Here is a 21,622-nt window from a genome sequence, read left to right on the forward strand (position 1 = left end):
GATCCCAGGCAGGCACCAGCAGGGAGTTGCTCACAGGTCTCTCCCCCACTCTGTGCCTTGTCTTTTGCAGCCACAGACGAACAGCACCAAAGGCAGTGCCGGCGTCACCAGCCCGAAGGGGACGCTCCCACCTGCAGCACTGGTATGGCTCTTTCTTTGGCACGAGGCAGGGTCTCTGGGCCCATGGAACAGCACACACTGCTGATAGCAGCCTGGCACGTGGCTGGGACCGCTGCATAGCCAGCTGGCAGACCCCACCTCCCACACCAGCTTCAACCTGCCCAGCAAAGCCTGGCCACGCTGCTTCGTGGGCACAAGGCCTGTATCCACAATGCCCTTCCAGACACAGGGGCCATTTTAGCCTGGCCCCAAGGCTAGCCTGGCTCTCCACACACCCCACAGCATAGCCAGCAGTGGGGTGGAATTCCCCGAGGCCCTCCTGCCAAGAGGCTGTCCCATGCTGGGTCTCCTTCCCCCGCCTGGCCGTGCCAACACCCCAGAGCAGAGCTCCCCTGGCACATGGTGAGTTGCGGTCGGTGAACGCCGCCATGGGGCAGACCGCATCTTGGCCAGGGTAAGTGCGCGGTAACACGTGGCAGGGCGCATGCAAGGAGAGGTCTGTGGGGGCAACTGCCTGAAGGATTGCTGCACAGAAAGGCTCCTGGAGCAGAAAAGTGAAGTCCAAGACCTCAGCATGAACCCACTTCTGCTGGGCCAGGCTGTGACTGGCGTCTGGCTGTTGTCACCGGCACAGTATCAATCCTTACACAAGTTTATCCATGGGAGCTTCCCCGTGTGGTTTCCATCCCAGAGGCCATGAACCGCCCCTGCACCCCACTGTAGTGGCCCAGATGCCTGTGGAGAGGCTTGGCTGGCAAGCAAGATAGCTGCAGTTGGAGCTGCACTGAGGTTGGGTCTTGCCCCATGTGAATGAGGGCATGGGGGCATATGAACCAGGCTGCAATGAAGCCACCTGGCTCCCCGTGGCTGGAAAGTAGCACTGAGAGAGCCAGACAACGCAGGTGGGAAGGGGGTGCCCAGCCTGAGGGGGGACAGGAGAGAGATGAAGGAGCCGGAGAGCAGATGAAGGTGCTGGAGGGCAGACCTGGCTCTAGCGAGTGGCATCATCAGGAGTAGCCAGAGAGTCAAGAGGCTGTGAGTCAGAAGCCAGCTGGCGCACCTGGAGATCCCCATGCAGGTTGAGAGGAGCTCTTGGCTCGGACTTTGCCGTCCTCCAGCCCCTTCCCCCCCACCCCTTCGCTGTCATGCAGTCTCTCAGCCCTTGGTGCATTCTGGCCTCCATCCCATCCCATCCATCTACATGCCCACCCCAGGTGCCCGCCAGGCCAAGCTTACCAGGGTGCTCCCAAGTGTCAAGGGTGCTCTCCCTCTCTCCTTTACCTGACTCCCTGTGCCTTCATTCCTGATCTGCTCAGTCCTGGGGTGTGGACCTCCCTGATTGGGGTCTTGCCAGGAAACGACTGGAGGTTCTCCTTGCAGTGGGCCCCCATGCAGCCAGCTCCATCTGGAGCCCAGGGTATACCAGCCCCAGGCTCTCCTTGCAGAGACAGGCCCTCTGGGTAGCATCCCTTGGCATCCCAGGTGAGTGCTGCTTTCTTCAAAGGCTGGAGAGAAGACAGGTGTCCATGTCCATCTCTAAAGGTAAGAGCCCAGACAGCCATGCCTCCCATATCAGCCCAACACAGCCCCGTCAGATGGTGGAGTGAATTCAGGTACAGCTCCTGGGTCTCAGAGAGCAGCTACTGGTTATTTTGGTGGGGGAGGGGGTCTGGACCTGTCTGGAGGGGACCCTGAGTCCAGAGCCTACCTGTTGCTCCTAGGAAGGTCAGGGACATGCACGGAGCATCTGAGTGTCCTGTGAAGCATCCAAGGGAGACCCACCCATGAGGGGCACCTTGGCAAGGCAGCATAGGCCTCGCCAGTCTCCTGCCAACCTGCCTCAGAGGAAGGTGCTGCCCCATGCCTTGGACCCCTTGGCTTGCTTGCCTGTCCTAGGACAGGGCGAGGCATTGGTCTGCTTCCAACCCACCCTTGTGGCAGCCATTAAGGGAGGTGGGTTGTAGGCCCTGGACACAGGATGGGCTGGAGGCACCGGCAGCCCAGGGCCCAGACCAGTCAGCATGTCTGTAGTCCCGTGTGCCCTCCAGGTAAGTGCTCAGGCTGACAGTCTCCTAAGGCAAGATGCCAGCTCCAGCACTGTTTGGCAAAGGAAGGTAAGAGACCTCCCCCTGTTGCAGTCCCGGGAGGCAGGGGGAAGGGGTGTCTGGCAGGCTTCTGCTCCCAGCCCTGTGTTGGGAGCCAACAAGCAGCCCCCAGGCAAGCAATCCCCCTGGACCCCTAGGCCCCATGACAAAGGCATGGGCTAACTCTGGGGGCCATCCTTTGGCCAGTGACTGCTCTCTTCATGGCCCCTGGGTGGCAGGGTCCACAGGAGGGGGTCCGTTCCTTCTGCCCCTCCCGCAGCACTCTCCCTCCAGCTCCATCTCTGTCCCAACGCCTCGCCATGGCTCCAATGCCTCCTCCAGTCCATTCCCAGCACTCTCCATACACACGCACTCTCTCTTTCTCTCTCTCTCTTTCTCTTCCCTGCCCCCCTAAATCACTCTGCTGCTCCTCTGTCTTTAATCATTTTTTGCCCTCTTGCGGGACTAATCACTTTTTGCTTTTCTCCCTCCATCCTTCCCCTGCCCCTGGGTCTCGTCCGCCCCCCCAACCCCCATGTTCTCACCGCCGTCTTTCCGGTCCATCTCTCCCTCTCTTCAATGCCACCTCGTTCTCTCTTCCTTCCTCTCTGTCTCTCCCCCCTCTTCTATAGGAGCCTCAAACCACCGTTATCCATAACCCCGTGGACGGCATTAAGGTACTGCTCTCCGGCTTTCCACCCCTTGTGCAGCCTCCAGTACATGTGACTCTCTCTGTCCCCCGTGCAGCTGTGTTCTCCTGCCTTTGGCACCAGGCCTGGGGCTGGGCTGTGGGTCTGTAACACATGTCAGTCTCTCTCCAGACAAAGGGGTGGGAGTTCCCCAGGCTGGGGGGGAACCCCATGAGCTTGGATACAGGGTGTCTCTATCAAGGGTCTATGTGCTGGGTTTCAGTTCTGATCTCCAAAGGACAGAGAGGGTTGGGGGAAGGGGGTGGAGCTGGTCCTAGGGCCTATGAAGGGATGCTCCAAAGCAGGACACTGGGGTCCTTGAGGTCTGTGGGGTGTCACTCGGCTTCCAAGGTACCTGGGTTTCTCCTCAATGTGGTGGTACTGTCACACAGACCTCAGGGAGCTGATGCCGCAAGTTCAGCCAATTTATGGTGCTATAAAATGCAAACCATCCACAAAGATGTTCCATGTGCAACGTAGAATATCTTTGTGTCTGATTTTTACGGTACCTTAAACTGAGCATGTAGCAGCCTTCAAGTATCTGAAGGGTGGTTACAAAGAGGATGGGGCTAGACTGCTGACCCCACCCTGCCTTCATCCATCCTGCTGCAGCTCGTCTCACTCTGATCTGCATCTTCTATGTCCCGATTCTCAGTACTGGATAGGATTATTTGCCTGTGACTCCACACTCCTTGGCAACTGACATAGTCCCCTCCCTGTAGCCCAGGCTGGTGGATGGGCTCTCTTCCAGGTTCCAGGTTGCTACTCGATCTTGCCTCTTGCACCTGTGGGAGGGGGATTGATAACCAGCTGCAGGCTCTGTAGCCTCTCTGCCCCTCCACTCTGGGACAGGTTATTCCCAGATGTCAGCAGCCCCAGCATTCCCCACAGGATGGCCAGGCAGATACCGGGCTGCTGACATCTGGGAATAACCTGTCCAAGAGTAGAGTCTTGTGGTGGCTGTGCTGTGTCTTCATTAGCTATGTCAGATGGTCACCAGGGTTTGTGAGGGCAGAAGACACTGCTCTGGGCAGAGGCAGCTGCAGGTTTCAGACACATTGTCCAAGCTGAGATAACCAGGAGATGGAGCCTGGTGAAAAAGAGTTCTCCAGCACTTGCGCTCAGTGCTGTCTCAAAGTGTTGGTGCACAGAGCGGTGTGGCCCAGAGCCTCTGCCAGGCCCAAGCAACTGGGTTCAGCCCTCCACCCCTGCCTGGCGGAGACCCTTCTGCCTGCTCGGGACTGCCAGAGCACGGTACAGTCCAAACCAGCTCCCCTCAAGGCAAGAGACTGAGGCCTGGAGCCTCACCTAGAGTGTCTGTGCTGGGCTGGTTGCACTCCCAGGGTCCCTGGGGAGAGCCTGGAATAGGACAGCAGCAGCAACTTGTGCCTGGGTGACACGATGCCTGTTAGAGAAAGGGAGTCTTTGATGTCTGAGCTGCAGCCTGTTTTGTCTTTGCAATGAGTGAAGCATGTGCAAGGAAAGGGGGCCAGGGTGTGTGTTGCCTGGTCTCTAATGTCCCCTCAGTCACGGGATGGTTAGAGGTGTCTTGGATAGCAAGTGAAGTTTCCATGTGCGGGCTGAAGGGTCTGAGCTGTAGATAGAGTCTTCTCTGCTGCCCATGGAAAAGGACACAGCTTTGTGCTTAGCTGCCAGCACTCCTTGCTGTGCATTATCACCATTGGAGGCCCAAAGCGAGGAGCAGAGAAGCTGGATCTAAAAGGTCAGGGTCTCCAGGCAGCTGGAAAGAAAGGGAGGGTGCATTCTTCAGCACAGCACAGCACAGCACTGCAGGTGCCTGGTCCATCCAGCATGCTTCACCTGTGCATGCTGACTGCTGGGTGACGGTGTCTGTCCTCTTGCAGCTGGAGAAAGCAGAGAAAGCCTGTAGGAGCTGGGCCTCTGATGTCAGGCCCGGGGAGGCAGGCTAAGTGTCAGGATCTGGTGTCCAGTTGTATGTCAGGCACCCAGGAGCATTGGTAACAGAGTTCCTGGTCACCAGAAGCCAGTGTGAAGCTGGGATTCAGTCATATGGTGCCATTCAGGTCATTCATTTGAGTCCAAGAGGCATCCAAACTGACCTCTGAGAAGTGGGGGCTGGGGAGACTGGGGAAAAAGGTCCTGGGGAAAAAGGCATCTTCCCCCCAGCTGGCTGGGGCTGGGGTTGCCAGAGAGGCCAGAGACCTGTCCTGGCCTCTCCAGCCTGGGGCAGCCTGAACTAACACATTCCTCCTGTCTCTCCCCCTCCCCCCCCCCCCCCCATTGGTTCCTGCAGGAGTCATCGGACAGCACCAACACCACCATTGAAGACGAGGACACCAAAGGTAACCCACAGCTGGGGTCGGTGGTGCAGTGAGTGAAGCCGGGCTTGGCATGCATGGGGCATTCAGGCTTTGGGGGCCACCGGCCAGGCGGGGGATGAGCCTGGAGGCAAGGAAAAGACTTGGTGACTGCCTGGAGGTCTGTGCTAGCCAGGTCCTAGCAGTGCCGTGGCCCCCAGGAGTGGTGCTGGGACCTCATGAAATAGGGACGTCGGCATGCCCCCAGCCAGGCCCTAGGCATTGTTGCACCCCCAGAGCTCTCTTGGCTTCAGGCTGGTCAGGCTAGCCAGAGAGGGGGACCTGAGGACCTGGGGGCTGGCCCTTCACGCCACAGTGGTGGAGCCCATGGGGCCTGCCAGGGCAGGAGCTCAGAGATGGCGACTGGTGCCATCCTGGGGCCGCGGTGCAACGTCTGATGTCAGGCGGAGAGCAGGGAGTAGATGGGAAGTGGCAGGGCTAGGCCCAGGGGCCAGATGCCCACTGGACAAGTCTGAGCTGCCCTGGGGTAGGGTCGAGCTGCCTTGGGTAGGGTCGAGCTGTGGGTGCAGTGTGTGCAGTAGGGGTAGGTTGTTGCTTGCTCAGCCAGTGTTGAAGGGTTTCAGAGGGCGGAGGAGGGAGTCAGACTTGCTGTGTAGGGTACCAGGGGGGTGGAGCCTGTCCCGGGGCTGCCAGGGGGCCAAGGCTTGGTGTGCTGTGGCTGGGGTGTGTTGCATGTGTGTTAGGGGACATGGTGTGGGCCAGGCAGCGTAAAGCCTGCTGGAGGACACGTCCCAGGCTGGGCCTCCCAAAGAGACACTTAGTGAAAGGACTCAGCCAGGCCCCTTTGCTAGTCCTGTCTCCTCTCTGTCATCATCTCCCCAGCTCCATCACCTCACTCCCTCCCAGCCCTGGGTGGGCTCTGTGCATCTGTTTCTCCCACCACTCATGTCTCTATGCCATTGCTGTCTCTTTTCTCTCCTCTCTCTCTGTGTCTATTTCCATTTCTCCCTCCTGCCCACCCCCTTCCCCCAGCCAAGGGCCCCAACATTGAGAGCCCGATGGAGCTGGGACCCACTACCGAGGTGCCCAGCCCTCCTCCTCCAGCTCCCGCTGTTGCTGCCGCTGCCGCTGCTGTGTGTAAGTCACCTCCATGCATGTAAGTGCCCTGGGTCATGAGTGGCGCCTCTCTGGCCCCATGGCAGAGGGCGAGATGGAAGGGCTGGGTCACCGCAGAGCCTGGCATGTGTCCAGCCTTCTGTCTATCCCTGTGCCCAGCTCTCTATGCACGCTCTCTGTCCATACCGCTGTCTGGTCATCTTCATATGTTCCTATCTCCCCGTCTCGCTCTCTCCCCACACCTATGTCTCCCTGTGACCCTGTCCCAGCAACCTGTGGTTGGGACCAAAGACCCCCTCCTTCCCCATGCAGAGCTCCATCCCAGAGGCAGCCATATGGAGATGGACCACACCAGGCCACACAACTCCCCATGCCCCTTTCCTGGCAGCTCCAGGGCTCCCCCAGTCCCTGGGCTGGACAACAGCACAGGCAACTCCTGGACCTTAGCCCCTGAGGCCAGTGATCTGCATAATTGGCATTGGTAACATGTCAGCTAGACTGCCCTAATAGAGGAGACAGGTGTCCAGCTGCTCTGGTGGTAGCTGGAATGGTTAGAGAGGAGCAGCTCCAGGAAAAACCGTGGTGATAGCAGTAGCGTGGGGGTTGCCTCACCAGAGACCCTGACACCCTGGGCTGTCAAGCAGCCGGCAGTAGGCCTGGGCATGTGGGTGCCAAGAAAATCCCAGAGAAGGGACAAGGGGCTGGTTTCCGGTGTCCGGGAGGGCTCTGCTGGTAGCGGTCTGGCTGCACTCCTTCCCCGTGGCAGAGAAGCCAGCCCCAACTGTCTCTGCCCCACTCTGTGATGCCTCCATTCCCATCCTCCTCTCATTCCTCTCTCCCCTCTCCACACTGTTGTCTGTTCTCCCTTTTCCCCCATAGCCACCCGGTTCTCTGACCTTTTAAGCACTGTGAAAAGGAGCTCAGGCTCCCCAGACACCGAGGGGCCACAGCCGGCCACCAGCCAGCCCTGCCCGACTCCGGCTGCCACCAACCCACTGTCTCCCCAGTGTAAGTAGCAGGTCTTGGGCTGCAGCCAGACCCCCCAGGAGCTCAGAGCCTTCCCTGGTGCCTGAGACCCCGGGTAGCTGCAGCACGGCTCACCTGTCTCTAGTCCCTGGGATTCCTGCAGGAGGGTAGGGCAAGAGCTCCCGGCTACGATACCGTCTCTGCCCCTGATCCCAACAGATGTGAAGCCATGTGGGTGGGCAAGTCCCGGCGAGTCCCCCCAGTCTCTCCAGCTGGTGTTGGGCTAGGGCACCCAGCAGGCATTTGCCCCTGGCCATGGCCCCTCAAGCATGGCAGCTGTGAGGCAGGCACCCCTCAGAGAGATGCTGCAGCCCTCCATTAGCCTGGCTCTATCGCTCCTCCCCACCAACCCACAGAGTTAGTCTGTGAGCTCAGGGCTCCCTGCAGGCTCTGCACAGCTCCTGGGGTTGGACAGATGTGCAAAGGAAGGACCCCTCTCCCCACTGGCACTCGGACCTGCCTTTGCCTCAGCCGATCAGGCCAGGCTCTCAGGCCAGTGCTGTAAGAGACTTGGCTGGGCAAAGTGACCCTTCACCAGTGCTTGGTAGCAGGGGAGTGGTGAGAGACCCAAGCAGTGGGAGGCCCTGGCTAGTGCTCCAAGCACTGTTGTGGCCCGTCCAGAGGCCAGGTCCCTGCAAGAGCTGGACTAGGTCAGAGCAGCAATTATGAGGGATTTGCCCCCTGCCCTGCCCCTGTTCTATGGTGAGGGCAGACATGGGCCAGGGGCTTGGTGTGGCTGTGGGGCTGGCCCAGTCGTGCTCCGATCTATCCCAGTCCCTCTGGTCCCTTTCCATCCTGCCCTCCCCTGGTGCAGCCTGGGCTCCTCTGTTGTCTCCTCCATCCCATCCCCTGTCTCATCCCTCTCTCTCCTTTCTGCTCTGTCATCAATCCCCATAGCAGCCCGGTTCTCTGACCTTTTAAGCACTGTGAAAAGGGGCGCAGGCTCCCCAGACGCCGAGGGGCCTCCCCCCGCTGCCAGCCAGCCCTGTCTGCCTCCGGCTGCCACCAACCCTCCAGCTCTCCAGTGTAAGTAGCTGGGGCCTTGCCCCTGGGCAGTTTGGGGCCTGGGGCATGCTGTGGTGGTGTGAACAAGCTGGAGGTACAGCACAGGTGAGGGACAGCAGTAATGTCCTGAGGCAGAATAGCAAGCTGGAGCTTAGCGTTCGGTGTCAGGGGGCATCAGTGGAGCTGGCAAGTGGTGTAGGGTAGAAGTGAGGAGTGGTGCCAGGGCTGGAAAGAGGTGGCAGCAGCAGTGGGGAAAGAAGCTTTGGGCTGGGGATGAGGTCTGGGCCACACTAGCCAGTGGCTGTGGGTTGGTTGCTGGCAGGGATGGGGGAACTGAGTGCTGGGGTTGCAGCAATATCAATAGAGGTGGATGCTGGGAGCCCAGGGATGTCTCGTGTCTTGGGTGCCAGCGCTTGTTAGCCCTTTCAGCCCCCCATCAGCTGGGTGGGTGCCAGTGGTGGCCCCCTTCCTGGCAGAGAGGGCCAGGGGTTTTTCTTGCCCAGAGGGCCGCAGGCTGGCAGATCACTTACAGAGCTGGGTGTCAGCCCGGGAGACACCAGGGAATGTGAGCCGAGATGCCTTGGAGATAGTGTCAGGCTGGGGGCCAGGGAGTGCCGCACATGACCAGCCGGTGCCATGTAGGGAGGGGCTTTGCGTGGACTGGGAATGTGAGGACGGGCTCCCTCCAAGCAGCAGGGAGAGCAGGGGTCATGCTTTGTGCCTCCTCCACGAGAGCGGAGCCAGATCAGATGTACTGCATTGGGACTCGCATGTGCTGTGGGCAGAGGGCTCTGGGAGGGGAGGTCAGTGGCTTCAGGGTACCTGGGCCATGGCAGATGCTACAGAGCTGGTGTGTGTTGCTTAGAAGCTATGTGATGCCAGAGCTCGCTCCATGGGGCTCTGCCTCTGCCAGCTTGGGGGTCCAGGTCTGATCCTGCCAGTGTGAGCAAAGAACAGCTGCATGTGTCCTTGCCCTCTGCTGCTGCAGGCATCCCTTGTGTGGAGGAAGGTTGACTTACCTGACTTTCCCCTTCTCTGCTGGTCACAGAGCTGGGTCCCCGGCATCACCGGGAGAGCTCATGAGGCAGGGCAGCTCTGGAGAGCAGCTGGGGGCCCAGGCACCAAGGTGTCTGGCATGCATTTGAGGGCACGCGTCATGAACGAGCAGCAGTGGCTAGGTCAGTGCAGCCCAGGGTGGGCAGACAGAGACCTAAGCACCCATGTGGAGTCAGCTTTCTGCCTGTGGAGGTGAGGAGCAGACAGGGGAGGTGAGCCCTGCTCCCACATTGCCCAGTCCGGTGTGCAAATAACCTTCCATGCGGCCATCCACCCTGAATACAAGTGCCCGTGGAGGTGCAGCAGCATTGTGGGGCTGACCAGTAATGGCCCTGGGCCACCTCCAGCAGCCTCCCCACAGTGTGAGAGAGGCTTTTCTGCCATCCACGTGGAAATCAGGGTGTGTGGGTGTTGTACTAAATTTAGTTAAGGAATGGGGTGAATGAAAATGAACTAATCAGTGAGACTATTCTGGTCCCACACCCTAACTGACTGAACACACAAATAATACCAATATTCAAGCAAGGCTTTAAATACAGCACTCTGCTTTCAAGCAAGCCCTAACAGTCAATATAACTATTCTTCCGCGAGCCTTCTGATGGATGCAGGCATGTCAGCTGGCCAAGCATCCATGACCGTGCCAGGGTTCGAGTAGTTGTTTCTTTCCCTCTCACCAACTTTAAGTTTTTTTTCCTAGGTTTTTATATACCTTTCTTACAGTTCTCTTCTGGATGCATACCATAAATATTCACCAGTCATCTTTCACAGTGCTCATTTTCCTGTCAGGCTGTTGTCTCGGTCTGTTAAACCACATCCTCTTTTAACTTTTTTGCTCATGTGGGTTATGAAAAGGTCACCCTAAACAACGACCCACTGGCTTTGCTTTTAGGTAGTGTCATTAGTTATGTCAGGGCACAAAACGATGTTGCCTATGCTAAGCATTTGGCTAGGGTGGCCTTCAGGCCTGCAGAGGGAAGAGCCTTGAGAAGTCAGGGCTTGAGGGACCTAGAGCTGAGCATGGCAAGGAGATGGGGTGGCTGTGCTGGAGCTTGAGCTGGCAAGGGAGGGACTGTGGCCTGACTGAGCCCCCCAGGTGTCTGCATAGGGATCCAGGGCAGGCGGGGGAATCTCAGCGGGGCGTGAAACAGATGCTGCATGGCAGGCCAGAAGTTTCCGTGCACCACTCTGAGGTCGTGGCCTCAGCAGAGCGTGGAGCAGTGCCTCCCTGCATAATGCATGGGGCTGGAGCTAACTGGGTCACCAGCATGTTGCACTGGTGCCCAGCCCTGGCTCTCAGCTCTGGGGAAGAGCCGGGCTGGGCATGGGGCTCCGTGCCCGTGGTGGCTGCAGCTGGGGGCTAGGCACAGGGCGCCGGAGGAGTATGGAGCTGGGCTGTTGGGATGCAGCCAGAGGGTGGCCTGGGCTGTTTGTGGAGCACGGGGGGTAACTCCGGACTTGGAGTCTGGGGTTTTGGGATGCTGTGGCTTCCGGTCTGGGTAGCGAGTTGGGGCGTGTGCGCTCTGTGGATTACCTGCTTGGTGCTCGAGCTCTGTGCTCAGCCAGGCGTGTGAGGGTATGGGCCGTGGGGAGCTGCTGAGCAGTGGGGCAGGCCCTCCATGGGCAGCTTGGTGATTCTCTGCCTTTTTCATGCCCGCAGCAAGGAAGCAGGAGATCATCAAGATCACAGAGCAGCTGATTGAGGCAGTGAATAACGGAGACTTTGAGGCCTACGCGTGAGTGCAGGGGCCCAGCAAGCTGGCGGTGGTGTGTGCACAGCGGGCGGGTGTCTGGGTTGCAGCTGCAATGCAGCCACCTCCTGGGAGGGTCAGTAACAGGTCTGGTGGGAGCTTCAACCTCACGCGGAGGGCTCCAATCACCCACGAATGAGAGGGCTCTCCTGGGAAGGGGCCTTGGACTTTGTAGAGCGAATCTTGCCTGCCCTTGTGTCCTCAGCAGTCGTGGATGCGAGCCTTTAGGAAGCCTTGTGTGGGGAAGTGGGGGGAGAGGGGATGGTGGGGGGGCGGGCATGGGGAACTGGGCTCTACAGAGAGAGGGGCAAATAGCCAGGGCCAGGACAGGCTTCTCACCCTCTACCGGTCCTCCTCCAGAAAGATCTGTGACCCAGGTCTCACCTCATTCGAGCCTGAAGCCCTGGGCAACCTGGTTGAGGGCATGGACTTCCACAGATTCTACTTCGAGAACTGTGAGTGTCCCACGGCAGCCTCAGTGGCCCTGGCCCCCTGGCCCCCTGGCAGCCCCAGTGGCCCTGGCCCCCTGGCTGTCAGCGGGACCCCGGGCAATGTTCCTGACCCTCCTGAAAACCATATGCCCCAGGCAAGCAGCCAACGGCAGCTCCTCCATCTGCGCGTGGACCTCAGGGAGACCCTGAGGGATGTGGAGTAGCCTGGGGTGGCATGAGGACAGCTCCCCCACCCCAGGGTTGTGCGTGGGGAACAATCCCAATCTGGAGGGCAGAGGGAGGGGAATGGTGCCCCTTCCAGGGGTGGGTGAAGAGAATTCTCCCCCCAGGAGTTGCCCAAGGGGATCCCATCTCCCTCTGGGGCTGTGAGGAGGGGCCGGGGCAGTGGGGGCTGCTGCCAGCCCCCACTGTGGTGTGGTTGCCCCCAAGCCCTGATCAGCGATTCCCCGGTGCCCCCACAGTGTTATCCAAAAACAACAAGCCCATCCACACAACCATCCTGAACCCGCACGTGCACGTTATTGGGGACGACGCAGCCTGCATCGCTTACATCCGCCTGACACAGTACATCGACGGCCAGGGCCGACCCCGCACCAGCCAGTCTGAGGAAACTCGTGTGTGGCACCGCCGCGACGGCAAGTGGCAGAACGTCCACTTCCACTGCTCGGGGGCACCCGTGGCACCACTCCAGTGAAGGTGAGGCTAGGATGCTCATCCCCTGCCCCCTCCGGGGGTCCTAGTTTGGGTCCCCCTGCCCCTGGCAGTGCCAGGAGGAAGAGCCTGGAAGCAGCCCCTGGCAGTGTCTGAACCCCTGCAGTGTGCAAACCAGCTTCCCTATAAAGGGGTACTGGGCATGAGGGGAAGGGCCTCTAAATCTGAATGTCCCAGACCTTAAATGCTAGAGGCAAGTGAGAGAGGAGCAGGGGAAGCAACCTGGGTCATGCCCAGCTCACTCTCCCTTCCAGCATAGGAGGGTGGGCAAGACGGAGCTAAGGTCTGACCCAGTCTATGGCAGCTCTTATGTTCTTAATCATGCCCTGTTACCCCCATACACAGAGGCATCCCATGTCCTTGCTGGGCCTCAGTTTCCCCATTCGCTGCAGCCAGGTGAAGGTCTCTGGTGATGCAGAGAAGACCTCCCTCCCTTCATACAACATGGCCAGAGCTTCTGTAGCCTGATGTGCAGAGGGATGGCACCCCTGTGCCCTGTCCAGCGCCAGGCGGACAGTGACGGGGCCGGCACGCATGTCCTTGTGTCTCTGCAGAGCTCACGCCGACTGTTGTGGTTTCATCCCCGACGGAGACGGTGTTTCGCGCCGAGCCGCTAGCCAGGAGCAGCAGTGGCCAGCACGCGCCCGCATGCTCGTGTCCCCCTCCCCCCACCCCTCCCATCTCCAGTGCCTGTGTTTGCAGAAAAAAAAAAAAAGGGAAAAAAAAACCTAAGGATCTTAAAAAAAAAAATCTAAAAAAGTACAAAAAAAAAAAAAATTAAAAAAAAACCACCCCAGGCCAGACGTGACCTTTCCAGTGGCTCCATCCCAGCCGAGCGTCCCCTTCCCGTCCTGTCCCCATGTCCGTCTGTCCTGGTGACTAGGTGTTGCGACCCGAACGTATGAAAGGGGAGAAGGACACCAGCGATCGTGGACCAGACCGAAGCCCGAGGGGGGATGTCCCAAGGCTCCGTGGCTGCCGCACCCTGTGTCTACCTCCCCCTCCCCCGTCCCAACATGCCCCATGTGGAACAATGGTCTAGTTCGTTAGGTGATTTACAAACAAAAGAAAAACAAAAAAAGCCTGAAAAAAAATCGCCCACCCACCCCCAAGGCGACTTGCATTCTCTGCCAAAGCATGGGCCTGCTCCCGTGGTCGTGTGCGCTTCAACCATTCGTTCTCTGGAGGACTCGTGGCCCCCCCGCCCCTGCGGACGCTCAGGCCCCCTCTTTTCTTTGCCCTTCTACTTGTGCTTGTGGATTATTATGATGATGATGGTTGTTACTTCTTCTTCGGACTCTTTCCTTTGCGCGCCGACGGGTTGTCATGTTTTTCTTTGGATGCTCCTCAGATTCAGTTGCCCTCTCCTCATTTAATCTCTCTCTTTCTCTCTCTCTCTATATATATATTTGGGGGGTTTTGGGAGGGGGGGTTGCAGTCCTTTCCCCTCCCAGCTGATTGGGCTGGCGTGGAAGCAGTGTGGCGGGAGGCAAAGCTGGTGGGGCTTGTGGCAGGCTCCTTGTTCTATGCTGGGTCCCATAGTCGGGGGATCCCGGGAAACCTCAGGTTAGAGAGGTACAGAGGGGTTCAGGATCCAGAAGGTTTTGGAGGTTTTTAAGGTTTTTAAGATGCAGGTAGACAAAGCCCTGTTGGGAATGGTCCTGCTTTGGGCAGGGGTTGGACTTGATGACCGCCTGCGGTCCTTCCAACCCTCATCGTCTATGAGGTCCCTGTGAAATAGCAAAGGGAGTGAGTGCCGCAGGCAGGAGGGGGTGTTGGTCTAGTGTTGCGTGAGAGATTCCTGCTTCTTCTCCAGCCTGATTGTGGGCTCCAGATTACAGAACAGCGGTGTGGGACCAGGCTGTGAGCCACCCAGGTTGTCAGTGCCTGTGCTAACAGCTGAGGTATGGGGGTGACGGGCCCAGGCCATGGTCTCCTCTCATCCTAGTTTGGGAGGGAATAGGATAGCAGGTGGATGAATGTGCCCCCAGTGAGGCGTGCAGGGCTGTGGGGCAGTTTCCCTGTGGCCATAGTGCTGTCCCTAGGGGAGGGAGGTGTGCGGAGCTGGGAGAATGAAAAGCAGCCTGTGTTGGCCATGAGGCCTGGTATTTCCACGAGAACAAAAGGCCCTGGAGAGGGTGTCGAGGTGGCTCTACAGCCATCCTGGGTGCAGCATGGCAAGCCCTGAAGCTTCAAATCAGATGCTGTTGGCCTATGTGGCTGTAGAGCAGCATGAGGCTCAGGTTCTGCCATGTCTGTGCCCAAACAGAGGGCTTGTGACTTTGCCATTGTGTCTATGGGGAGTATGCCAGCAACTCTGTGTGTCCGGGTTTACTCAACCCCCCCTGCCCCAAATCAGAGCTGGTGGGGTGTCACCTGCTTTGCTGTGTGGGAACATGGCATGCGCCGCATGTCATTCTCCCTGTGGAACCGAGCCCCTGACCTTCTGGCTGTAGCTTCCCCTCCCAGTGTGGTGCTGGGTGGCTCAGCTGGTGTTAGGTATACAGACATGGGGAAACTCGGAGTGAAGGTGGCGAGGAAGCTGGAGGCTGAGGGGGTCCTTCTGCTGGGGAGGTCTAGGGCATGTGGTTTCAGCAGGCAGTGGTTGTATGTCCTGGGATGGTGAAGGTTGCACCCATTTCTCCCTAGGCTTGGGCAGGCATTGGGTGGGTGCCCTTGGGTTGGAGCCAGGTAGATGTAGGGGCACAAGGGGGGCTCCTTGTCAAGACTGGAGGCTTGCTGCTATGACCTGGCTGGTCCACCATTGAGTGGATGCCATTGGAGAGACAGTGTGCCCTAGCAGAGGGCTCTGGCTCTCCCTGGCTGGGGTCCTGCCATGCCAGGTGGCCTAGGTGGGGAGCGGGCAGGGCCAGGCTGGGCAGAGTTTGGGGCTCTCAGCAGTCCCAGCTGCAGTCCGTGTGGATGCAGGCAGAGTCCCTGTGGGGGCTATCCACCCTGGTGCTTCAAGCTAAGCTTTCCTGGAGCCTGGCAGGGAACAGAGAGGGATGTCATCATGGAGGCAGGGACAGGGTGACCAAAAGTTGGGCTGGTCTCAAAGGCCTGTGGCCAAGATGTGGTCCAAGGAGCTGGGTGGGGGGTGCTGCAGTGTAGCAATTAGATGCAACTAGGGTCCTTGGTTTGAGGGTGTGAGTGACGGTGTACATCGTGTGCATGTCGGGGGCACACTCGAGTGATGCTGCTAGCTAGCTATAGTGGCAGGGCTCTGATCCTTCAGGGGTTGGGGAGTTTGTCCGGAACCTATGGAAGAATTGCAACAAGGCCTGAGATAGAGCTAGGCTGGATGGTAACATGGGCTAGGGGTTAGTGTGCCCCCCCCTCCCGGCCCTCCAACCCATGGGAGGGGCATAGTGGGCGCTGCAGCCATGAGAGCTGGCAGCTTGCCTGGAGGGGGTGAGGGCACTGTGCACCCAGGCACAGAGGTAGGCTGGGCTGGGGAGTGGTATGGAGCCCAAGGAGCAGGGGCTGTTCCCGGACACAGCCGTAAAGCACTTTAGACTAAGAGAATGGGTCTCTTAGGTGGGGTGGGAGGGGGGCCTGCCAAGCCACCGGCCAAGGCAGCTGCCTTACATGAGGCTCCAGGGTCCGCTCCAGGCCTTGGGTCCTCTCCATGCACTGGTGGACAGCTCCACGTCCACCTGCACAGAGGAGGTGGGAGCTGGGGCAGGGTAGGGGCCAGCTGGTTGGTTCTGGGCAGGCTGTGGCCTGGTTCACCCTCCAGTCAATAGTGTGTGTCTGGGGGCTCTTTTCAGGGAGGAAGTTGGTCCTGCCAGAGGAGCAGGAACAGGTGGGCTCTCATGCCTGCAGGGATGACATGGACTAGAAAGGAAGCAGCTCTTTGTTCCCCACACCATGTGGGTGCCCCTGGCGCTGCTGCCCTGCCTCTTGTGTCCGAGGAATGGGGGTTTCTGCGATCATGGGACCTGCCCTTCCAGGTGCCCCAGTTTTGCCTGGCCACCCCATCTTGCTGAGCCTCACCACGCACCCACCCTGTGCCCGCTGCATGCGGGTGTCGAATCCCCTTCTTCCCCTTTCCATTCCTTGGCATCTCACTGTCTTTTCTTTATGAGCCTTGTAAGTGTCAATGACGACTCGGGTTTTGTTTTTGTCTCGGGAAACTGCAAATAAATTAAACAGAAAAAAAAGAAAAATAGTGTTTAAAAAAAAAAAACTCAGGATGATGTGAACCAGCTGCGTCTTATTCTTTGTGGGGGGGCACACAGCGAGACACAGGCACACACATGGTGCTGGCCTGCTGCCAGCAGTGTTGGATAATTCTCCCAGTTATACACTCGTATCACCTGCACCATCCATCAGCCCATAGATTCATATATTAAACAGTGCGGGCCTGAGGACTGAGCCCTGGGGGACCCCACTGCCCACATCCCTCCAGGACCCGTCCGCCACCACTCTCTGGGTACAGCCCCCTCAGCCAATTTGCGACCCATCTGACTGTGTAGGCATCAATGCCACAGTCGCCTAGCTTTTTAATAAGAATAGGGTGGGAGACAGTGTCAAAGGCCTTCCTAAAGTCCAGAAAGACTACATCCACCGCGACACCTGCGTCCAAGGATTTTGTGACCTGATAGTTCCAAGTCCCACCTTGGCCCTTTGAGTACCTTGCTCTTTCCTGAGCCTTTCCAGCCCTGCTGCCTGCCTAGGACTGTGCAGATCTGGCTGGCTGCCAGGCATGGAGGAGGGTGCTGGGGTAAGAGGAGCCCTGCTGGTGCTGGGGTGGGGAGGTGGGGGGGGTGCAAGGGCCAGCCTGGAAGGGGCTGGGTGTGGGGGGACCTCTTTGGGCGGGGGGGTGCCAGGGGTTGTGTCATGCACATAGGGGCTGTAGGGAGGACCTGTGGAGTCTTCCAGGTGTGGGCTGGGTGTAGGGGCCCTGCAAGAGGCAGAAGTCACCTGGGCATCCCTGGCTGGAGATCCCAGGCTGCAGGGAGCGTGGTGTGGGGCTGTTGCCCTGGTGCTTTCGCCCCTGCAGGTGGTGCTGAGCTGGGGAGTGGCTGGTGTGTCCTTTTTTGCAGGTGGGCCTTGTAGCTTCCAGCTGCTGCACATCAAACTGGAGCTCGGAGGAGAGACATACAGGGGAGGAGGTGATGAAGGATGGTGTGTATGCCAGGTGCCTGGCCTGCTGATGGTTTGGGTTGTGGTTTCCTCATGGTCAGTGGGTGCACATGACTCAATATCCCTAGTGATGGGCACAGCTGTGGGCACAGCAGCCTGGAGACATGGAGGCCTGGGCACAGGGAGACTTGGAGACACTCAGCCAAGGCCACAGGGTCCTGCCTCTCAGTGGCCAACATTGATGGCAAGTCATGGGACTCATGCCCCAACCTCCTTCTTTTGTAGAGGCTCCTTTGGCTACTGGCAAGCTCAGGGCAGTGTGTGCATGGTCTGGGGGCTCCTTCTGCCTCACAGTGCAGTTGAGGTCTGAGAGCAGTTGTCCTGGCCAGGTCGGGTGACTGGGGTGCTGGGCCTGGGCTGTCTGGGGCTACGAGCTGAGCTGAAGGCTCCTAGGTGCAGTGGGTTGGGTTGGTAAGCTGCGCATGGGGTGTGCTTTGCACCTCAGGCATGGAGCTGGGCCCCCTACTCTGTCTCCTTGCATGGACACTCTAAGCATGGCACTGGGTCTCATGGGCATCATTTGCTTTCACACCAGAGTCAGGAAAATGGGTTGGAGCAGGAAGAGACACTGCAGCCCATTACAGACCCTGAATCCTTGTCCAAATTTGGGGAGGAGCTCTGTTGCCTCCTCTCCCAGTAGACACCCCCTGAGAGGTTTTTGCTGCCTTTGCTGGGCCATGAGCCCTTGATGTCAGTGTAACATCCCTGTGTGAAACAGGGCATTGGCTATCACTGGTCCTGGCCCAGCACTGCTTTGGAGGGTACTGCACGAGGCCCATGTGTCTTGTGTGGTTGGTGCTCAGCAGTGTGACGGTGATGTGGAGCAGGCTGCTGTTGTAAGCCATATATCGGCGGAGCAGGGAAAGCCACATGGTGTTACATGAAGCATCTCTGAGGATTGTGGCTGTGGATGGTTCTGGGCTCAGAGGACAGTCCTGCTCTCTGAATATGATGGCCTTTGTTGGTCACTGTCATGGTGTGGGTGAAGGTGTGGAACCCACACGGGAGCTTTGGCTGAGGGGTTTGCCTTCATGTATCATACATGTGAAAGAGCATTACATGAAAATGAAATGCATTACATACGCTAAGTCTCAATGAAAGGGTGAACATCATAACCTCTGTATTAATAGCCGAGATGCCCCACTCCATGCCATCAAGATGTTCCCTTTTTACTCAGCTCTTTGCCAGGTCTACACACCTGAAGCTCTCCCCGGCCAACTTGGGGCACCTAGAGCTCGTTCACTGCTGAGATCGAGCATCTCCAGCTCCCCACCTGCTGAGTCCAGCTGGCCCCTTGCTATCTTTACCAGTGAGTCCTAATGTTTTACCCCTCAGCTTGTTCAGCTCCTGTTTCTCAGGGAGAATCAGTGCTTTGGCTCATTGCATCTTATCAGGTCATCCAGCAGTCATAGATTTCATAGATTTCATAGACATTAGGGCTGGAAGGGACCTCGGAAGATCATCGAGTCCAGCCCCCTGCCCAAAGGGCAGGAAGTCAGCTGGGGTCATAGGATCCCAGCAAGATAAGCATCCAGTTTCATCCTGAAGGTGTTCAATGAAGGCGCTTGAACCACCTCCGGTGGCAGGCTGTTCCAGACCTTGGGGGCTCGGACAGCAAAGAAATTCTTCCTTATGTCCAGCCTGAAACGGTCTTGTCGTAGTTTGTGACCATTTAAAGAGTCCCAGGGCTCTCAGCCTGTCATCGTAGGGTCTGCTTCCCTGACCTCTGATCATGCGCGTGGCTCTTCTCTGGACTCTCTTAAGCTTCTCCACATCCTTTTTGAATTGTGGAGCCCAAAACTGGACGCAGTACTCCAGCTGCAGCCTCACTAAGGCCGAGTACAACGGGAGAATGACGTCCCGGGATTTGCTTGAGAAGCATCTATGGATGCAAGCCAGCGTTTTGGTCGCTTTACTAGCCGCCGCATCGCATTGCAGGCTCGTGTTCATCTTGTGGTCAATGATGACCCCCAAGTCTCTTTCTTGCATAGTGCTAGCCAACATAGCACTGCCGAGCCTAGTCAGGGAAGCCTGCTACTCCCAAGGGCCTTTGCAGTGCTTTATCTAAACTAGAGCTTAGCATCACTATGGCCTAGCAGAACCGAAACTCCCCCACGTATTTTACAGGTCCTTAAAATGGACAATGGGCTTGTGCCTCTGAGGGATCCCGGCATAAAGGGCTCTCAGCCCAGGAGGTCTGTGCCTGGCTCTTCCAGCAGCCTCCAGTCCCTTCTTGGAGGCCGTGAGCTTGCTCAGTCCCTGCTGTGGGTTTTGGTGCCATCATGTGGCCATTTCACCACCTGCCATAGACCAAAAGCACCCAGCTGCGGCTGAGGGAAGGTAGCTTGGAGCCTGGGTCCTTGTTTCTGTCATCTCCCAGTCAGAGCCACGGAGGATACTTCTACATCCCATGACTCTTGCTGCTCTCTTCCTCTCCGTCCCCCTGGCTGGGAGGCCGGGATTCCTCACCTCTCCCCAAGGGCTGCATCCTGGGGGCACGTGAGCTTGGAGCACAAGTGCCCACAATCTGCTCCTGCCCACCTCTGCGGCAAAGAGAATGCCTGGCCTTGGATGAATGTTGTCCTGCCAGTATCTGTGCAGGGTGAACGGAGGCCTCCACGTGCCTAGAGACAGGGGACAGCAGAACAGGCGAGGACCTGGACTCATGGGTGGATCCAGGACTTTGAAAAGGGGGGCTGCAGGCAGTGAGAGCTGTATTTATGTGCTAGGGGTCCAGCACGCTATTACTGAGTTTATAATCAAAGCAAAACCAAATATGACTTGATCGGAAGGGGCACTAATTCGGTAGCTTCTATATGAAGCTCAAAAAAACCCACAAACTAGGCAAAAACAAGCTGAAGATACTGCTTTATTTGTTCACCCCTCCAATAAGAAATGTAGTTCTCAGTCCCAGTTAAAATCTAGCCTTCGTTCAAACTCTAGCCGTCTTGACAGGGCATCCACATCTGAATTAATGTTCGCCCAAGTTAATATCAACACACCTGAGTGAAGTCTTTTAGCTAGGACTTAAACCAGTCTTGCAGGGCTGTGGACTAGAAGAGAGCTGGGAAGAGCGAAAGGCCAGCAACATTGCAGAAAAACAGAAAACTTGATGAATGGACCCTCCAGAGGATGAGAAAAGGAGAGAGGGTTGTTCACACCCATAGAGTGGAGAGAAATTAGCAGGAATCAGGTAGATGATAATGAGCTGTCAACTCAATAGACTCCCTGAATAGCAAATGCTGCCCCCAAGCTTAATGCCCAGCCTCCTCCCCACCCAGCCCACTCCATGCCCTGCCCTACCATGATAAACAGACCACAGCCCTGATTTTAGGGTGTGTGAGGTGTGTCCTGCTCCATCCAGTCCAGCCCGAGCCTGGGCTCGAAAGCAAGGGCCCTCTGAGTGCCCCTCCACAGCTTCCTGCCCTGGGCTGTCCCATACAGCCCCCAGCTCTGAGCTGTGCTGGGTGTGTGCAGAATGCCTCTGCCAGCTGCAATTAGCCCAGGGGACAGGGATGGACCCCCGATGGGAGCAGAGCAAGGCAGGAGCTGCTTGCCATCCCCAGCATGTGGGGAAGGCATGGAGCAGGCTGCAGCCAAGCCAGGAGGCACCTCCAATGAACAGGAAAGGCCCCAGTTTCTAGCGTCCAACAACCATGAGGCTCAGGGGCACAGCCCCAGCTGGGTCCCCCGGCCTCCACATGCAGCTCCCCCACAAAGGCCACAAGAGGGAAAGCAAATGTGGTCAACATCAAGGAATGCCACCTGCCCTTCTTCGTAGTCCAGGCACACGCACACCTGCCTGGGCACCTGGTTTGGGGCCAGGGGGTCACTGAGGAGCTAAGAGCCCCGAACTGAGCATCTGCATGCCCCATGGCCCAGATGCCCTTGATGACTCCCATGGCCCAGCTCCACCCCTCAGACATGCCACTCTGTGCCGAAGCCCTTATGCTCTGTGCCTGCCTGATTCACACTCCTCAGGCCAGCAGACAGGACCAGGTGGGGGTGGGCCATGCCAGCTTCCAAAATCGCAACGGCTCCAAGGGAGGGAGACCGGTGTCGGCCAGAGGGCACGGACGCGCAGAACACTCGGACCGCCTTAGCCCCAAATCGAACAGACATGCAGGCCTGTTACACCAATTTAAAGCTGCCTTGGTTGGTTCAGCA

The 21,622-nt window shown here is 58.0% G+C and overlaps 1 protein-coding gene across 21 annotated transcripts in view; it reads left to right on the forward strand.

Annotated features, from left to right (window-relative positions):
• CAMK2B (calcium/calmodulin dependent protein kinase II beta) overlaps nucleotides 1-13,591 on the forward strand; it is a 60,138-nt gene extending 46,547 nt beyond the window's left edge. For 5 of the 21 annotated variants that reach the window (XM_025191682.1, XM_025191678.1, XM_025191680.1 and 2 more), the window contains 10 exons: nucleotides 71-142; nucleotides 2,837-2,881; nucleotides 5,169-5,217; nucleotides 6,226-6,330; nucleotides 7,189-7,317; nucleotides 8,233-8,361; nucleotides 11,054-11,129; nucleotides 11,505-11,599; nucleotides 12,058-12,292; nucleotides 12,862-13,591. In XM_025191682.1, the coding sequence (XP_025047467.1) occupies nucleotides 71-142; nucleotides 2,837-2,881; nucleotides 5,169-5,217; nucleotides 6,226-6,330; nucleotides 7,189-7,317; nucleotides 8,233-8,361; nucleotides 11,054-11,129; nucleotides 11,505-11,599; nucleotides 12,058-12,290 (933 nt within the window). In that variant the 3' untranslated portion in view covers nucleotides 12,291-12,292; nucleotides 12,862-13,591. The other 16 variants (XM_025191693.1, XM_025191694.1, XM_025191698.1 and 13 more) reach the window with 8 other exon arrangements.
• The last annotated feature ends 8,031 nt before the right edge of the window (nucleotides 13,592-21,622 follow it).

This window comes from Alligator sinensis, unplaced genomic scaffold, assembly GCF_000455745.1.
Source record: "Alligator sinensis unplaced genomic scaffold, ASM45574v1 scaffold1462_1, whole genome shotgun sequence".
Classification (NCBI taxonomy): Eukaryota; Metazoa; Chordata; order Crocodylia; family Alligatoridae; genus Alligator; species Alligator sinensis.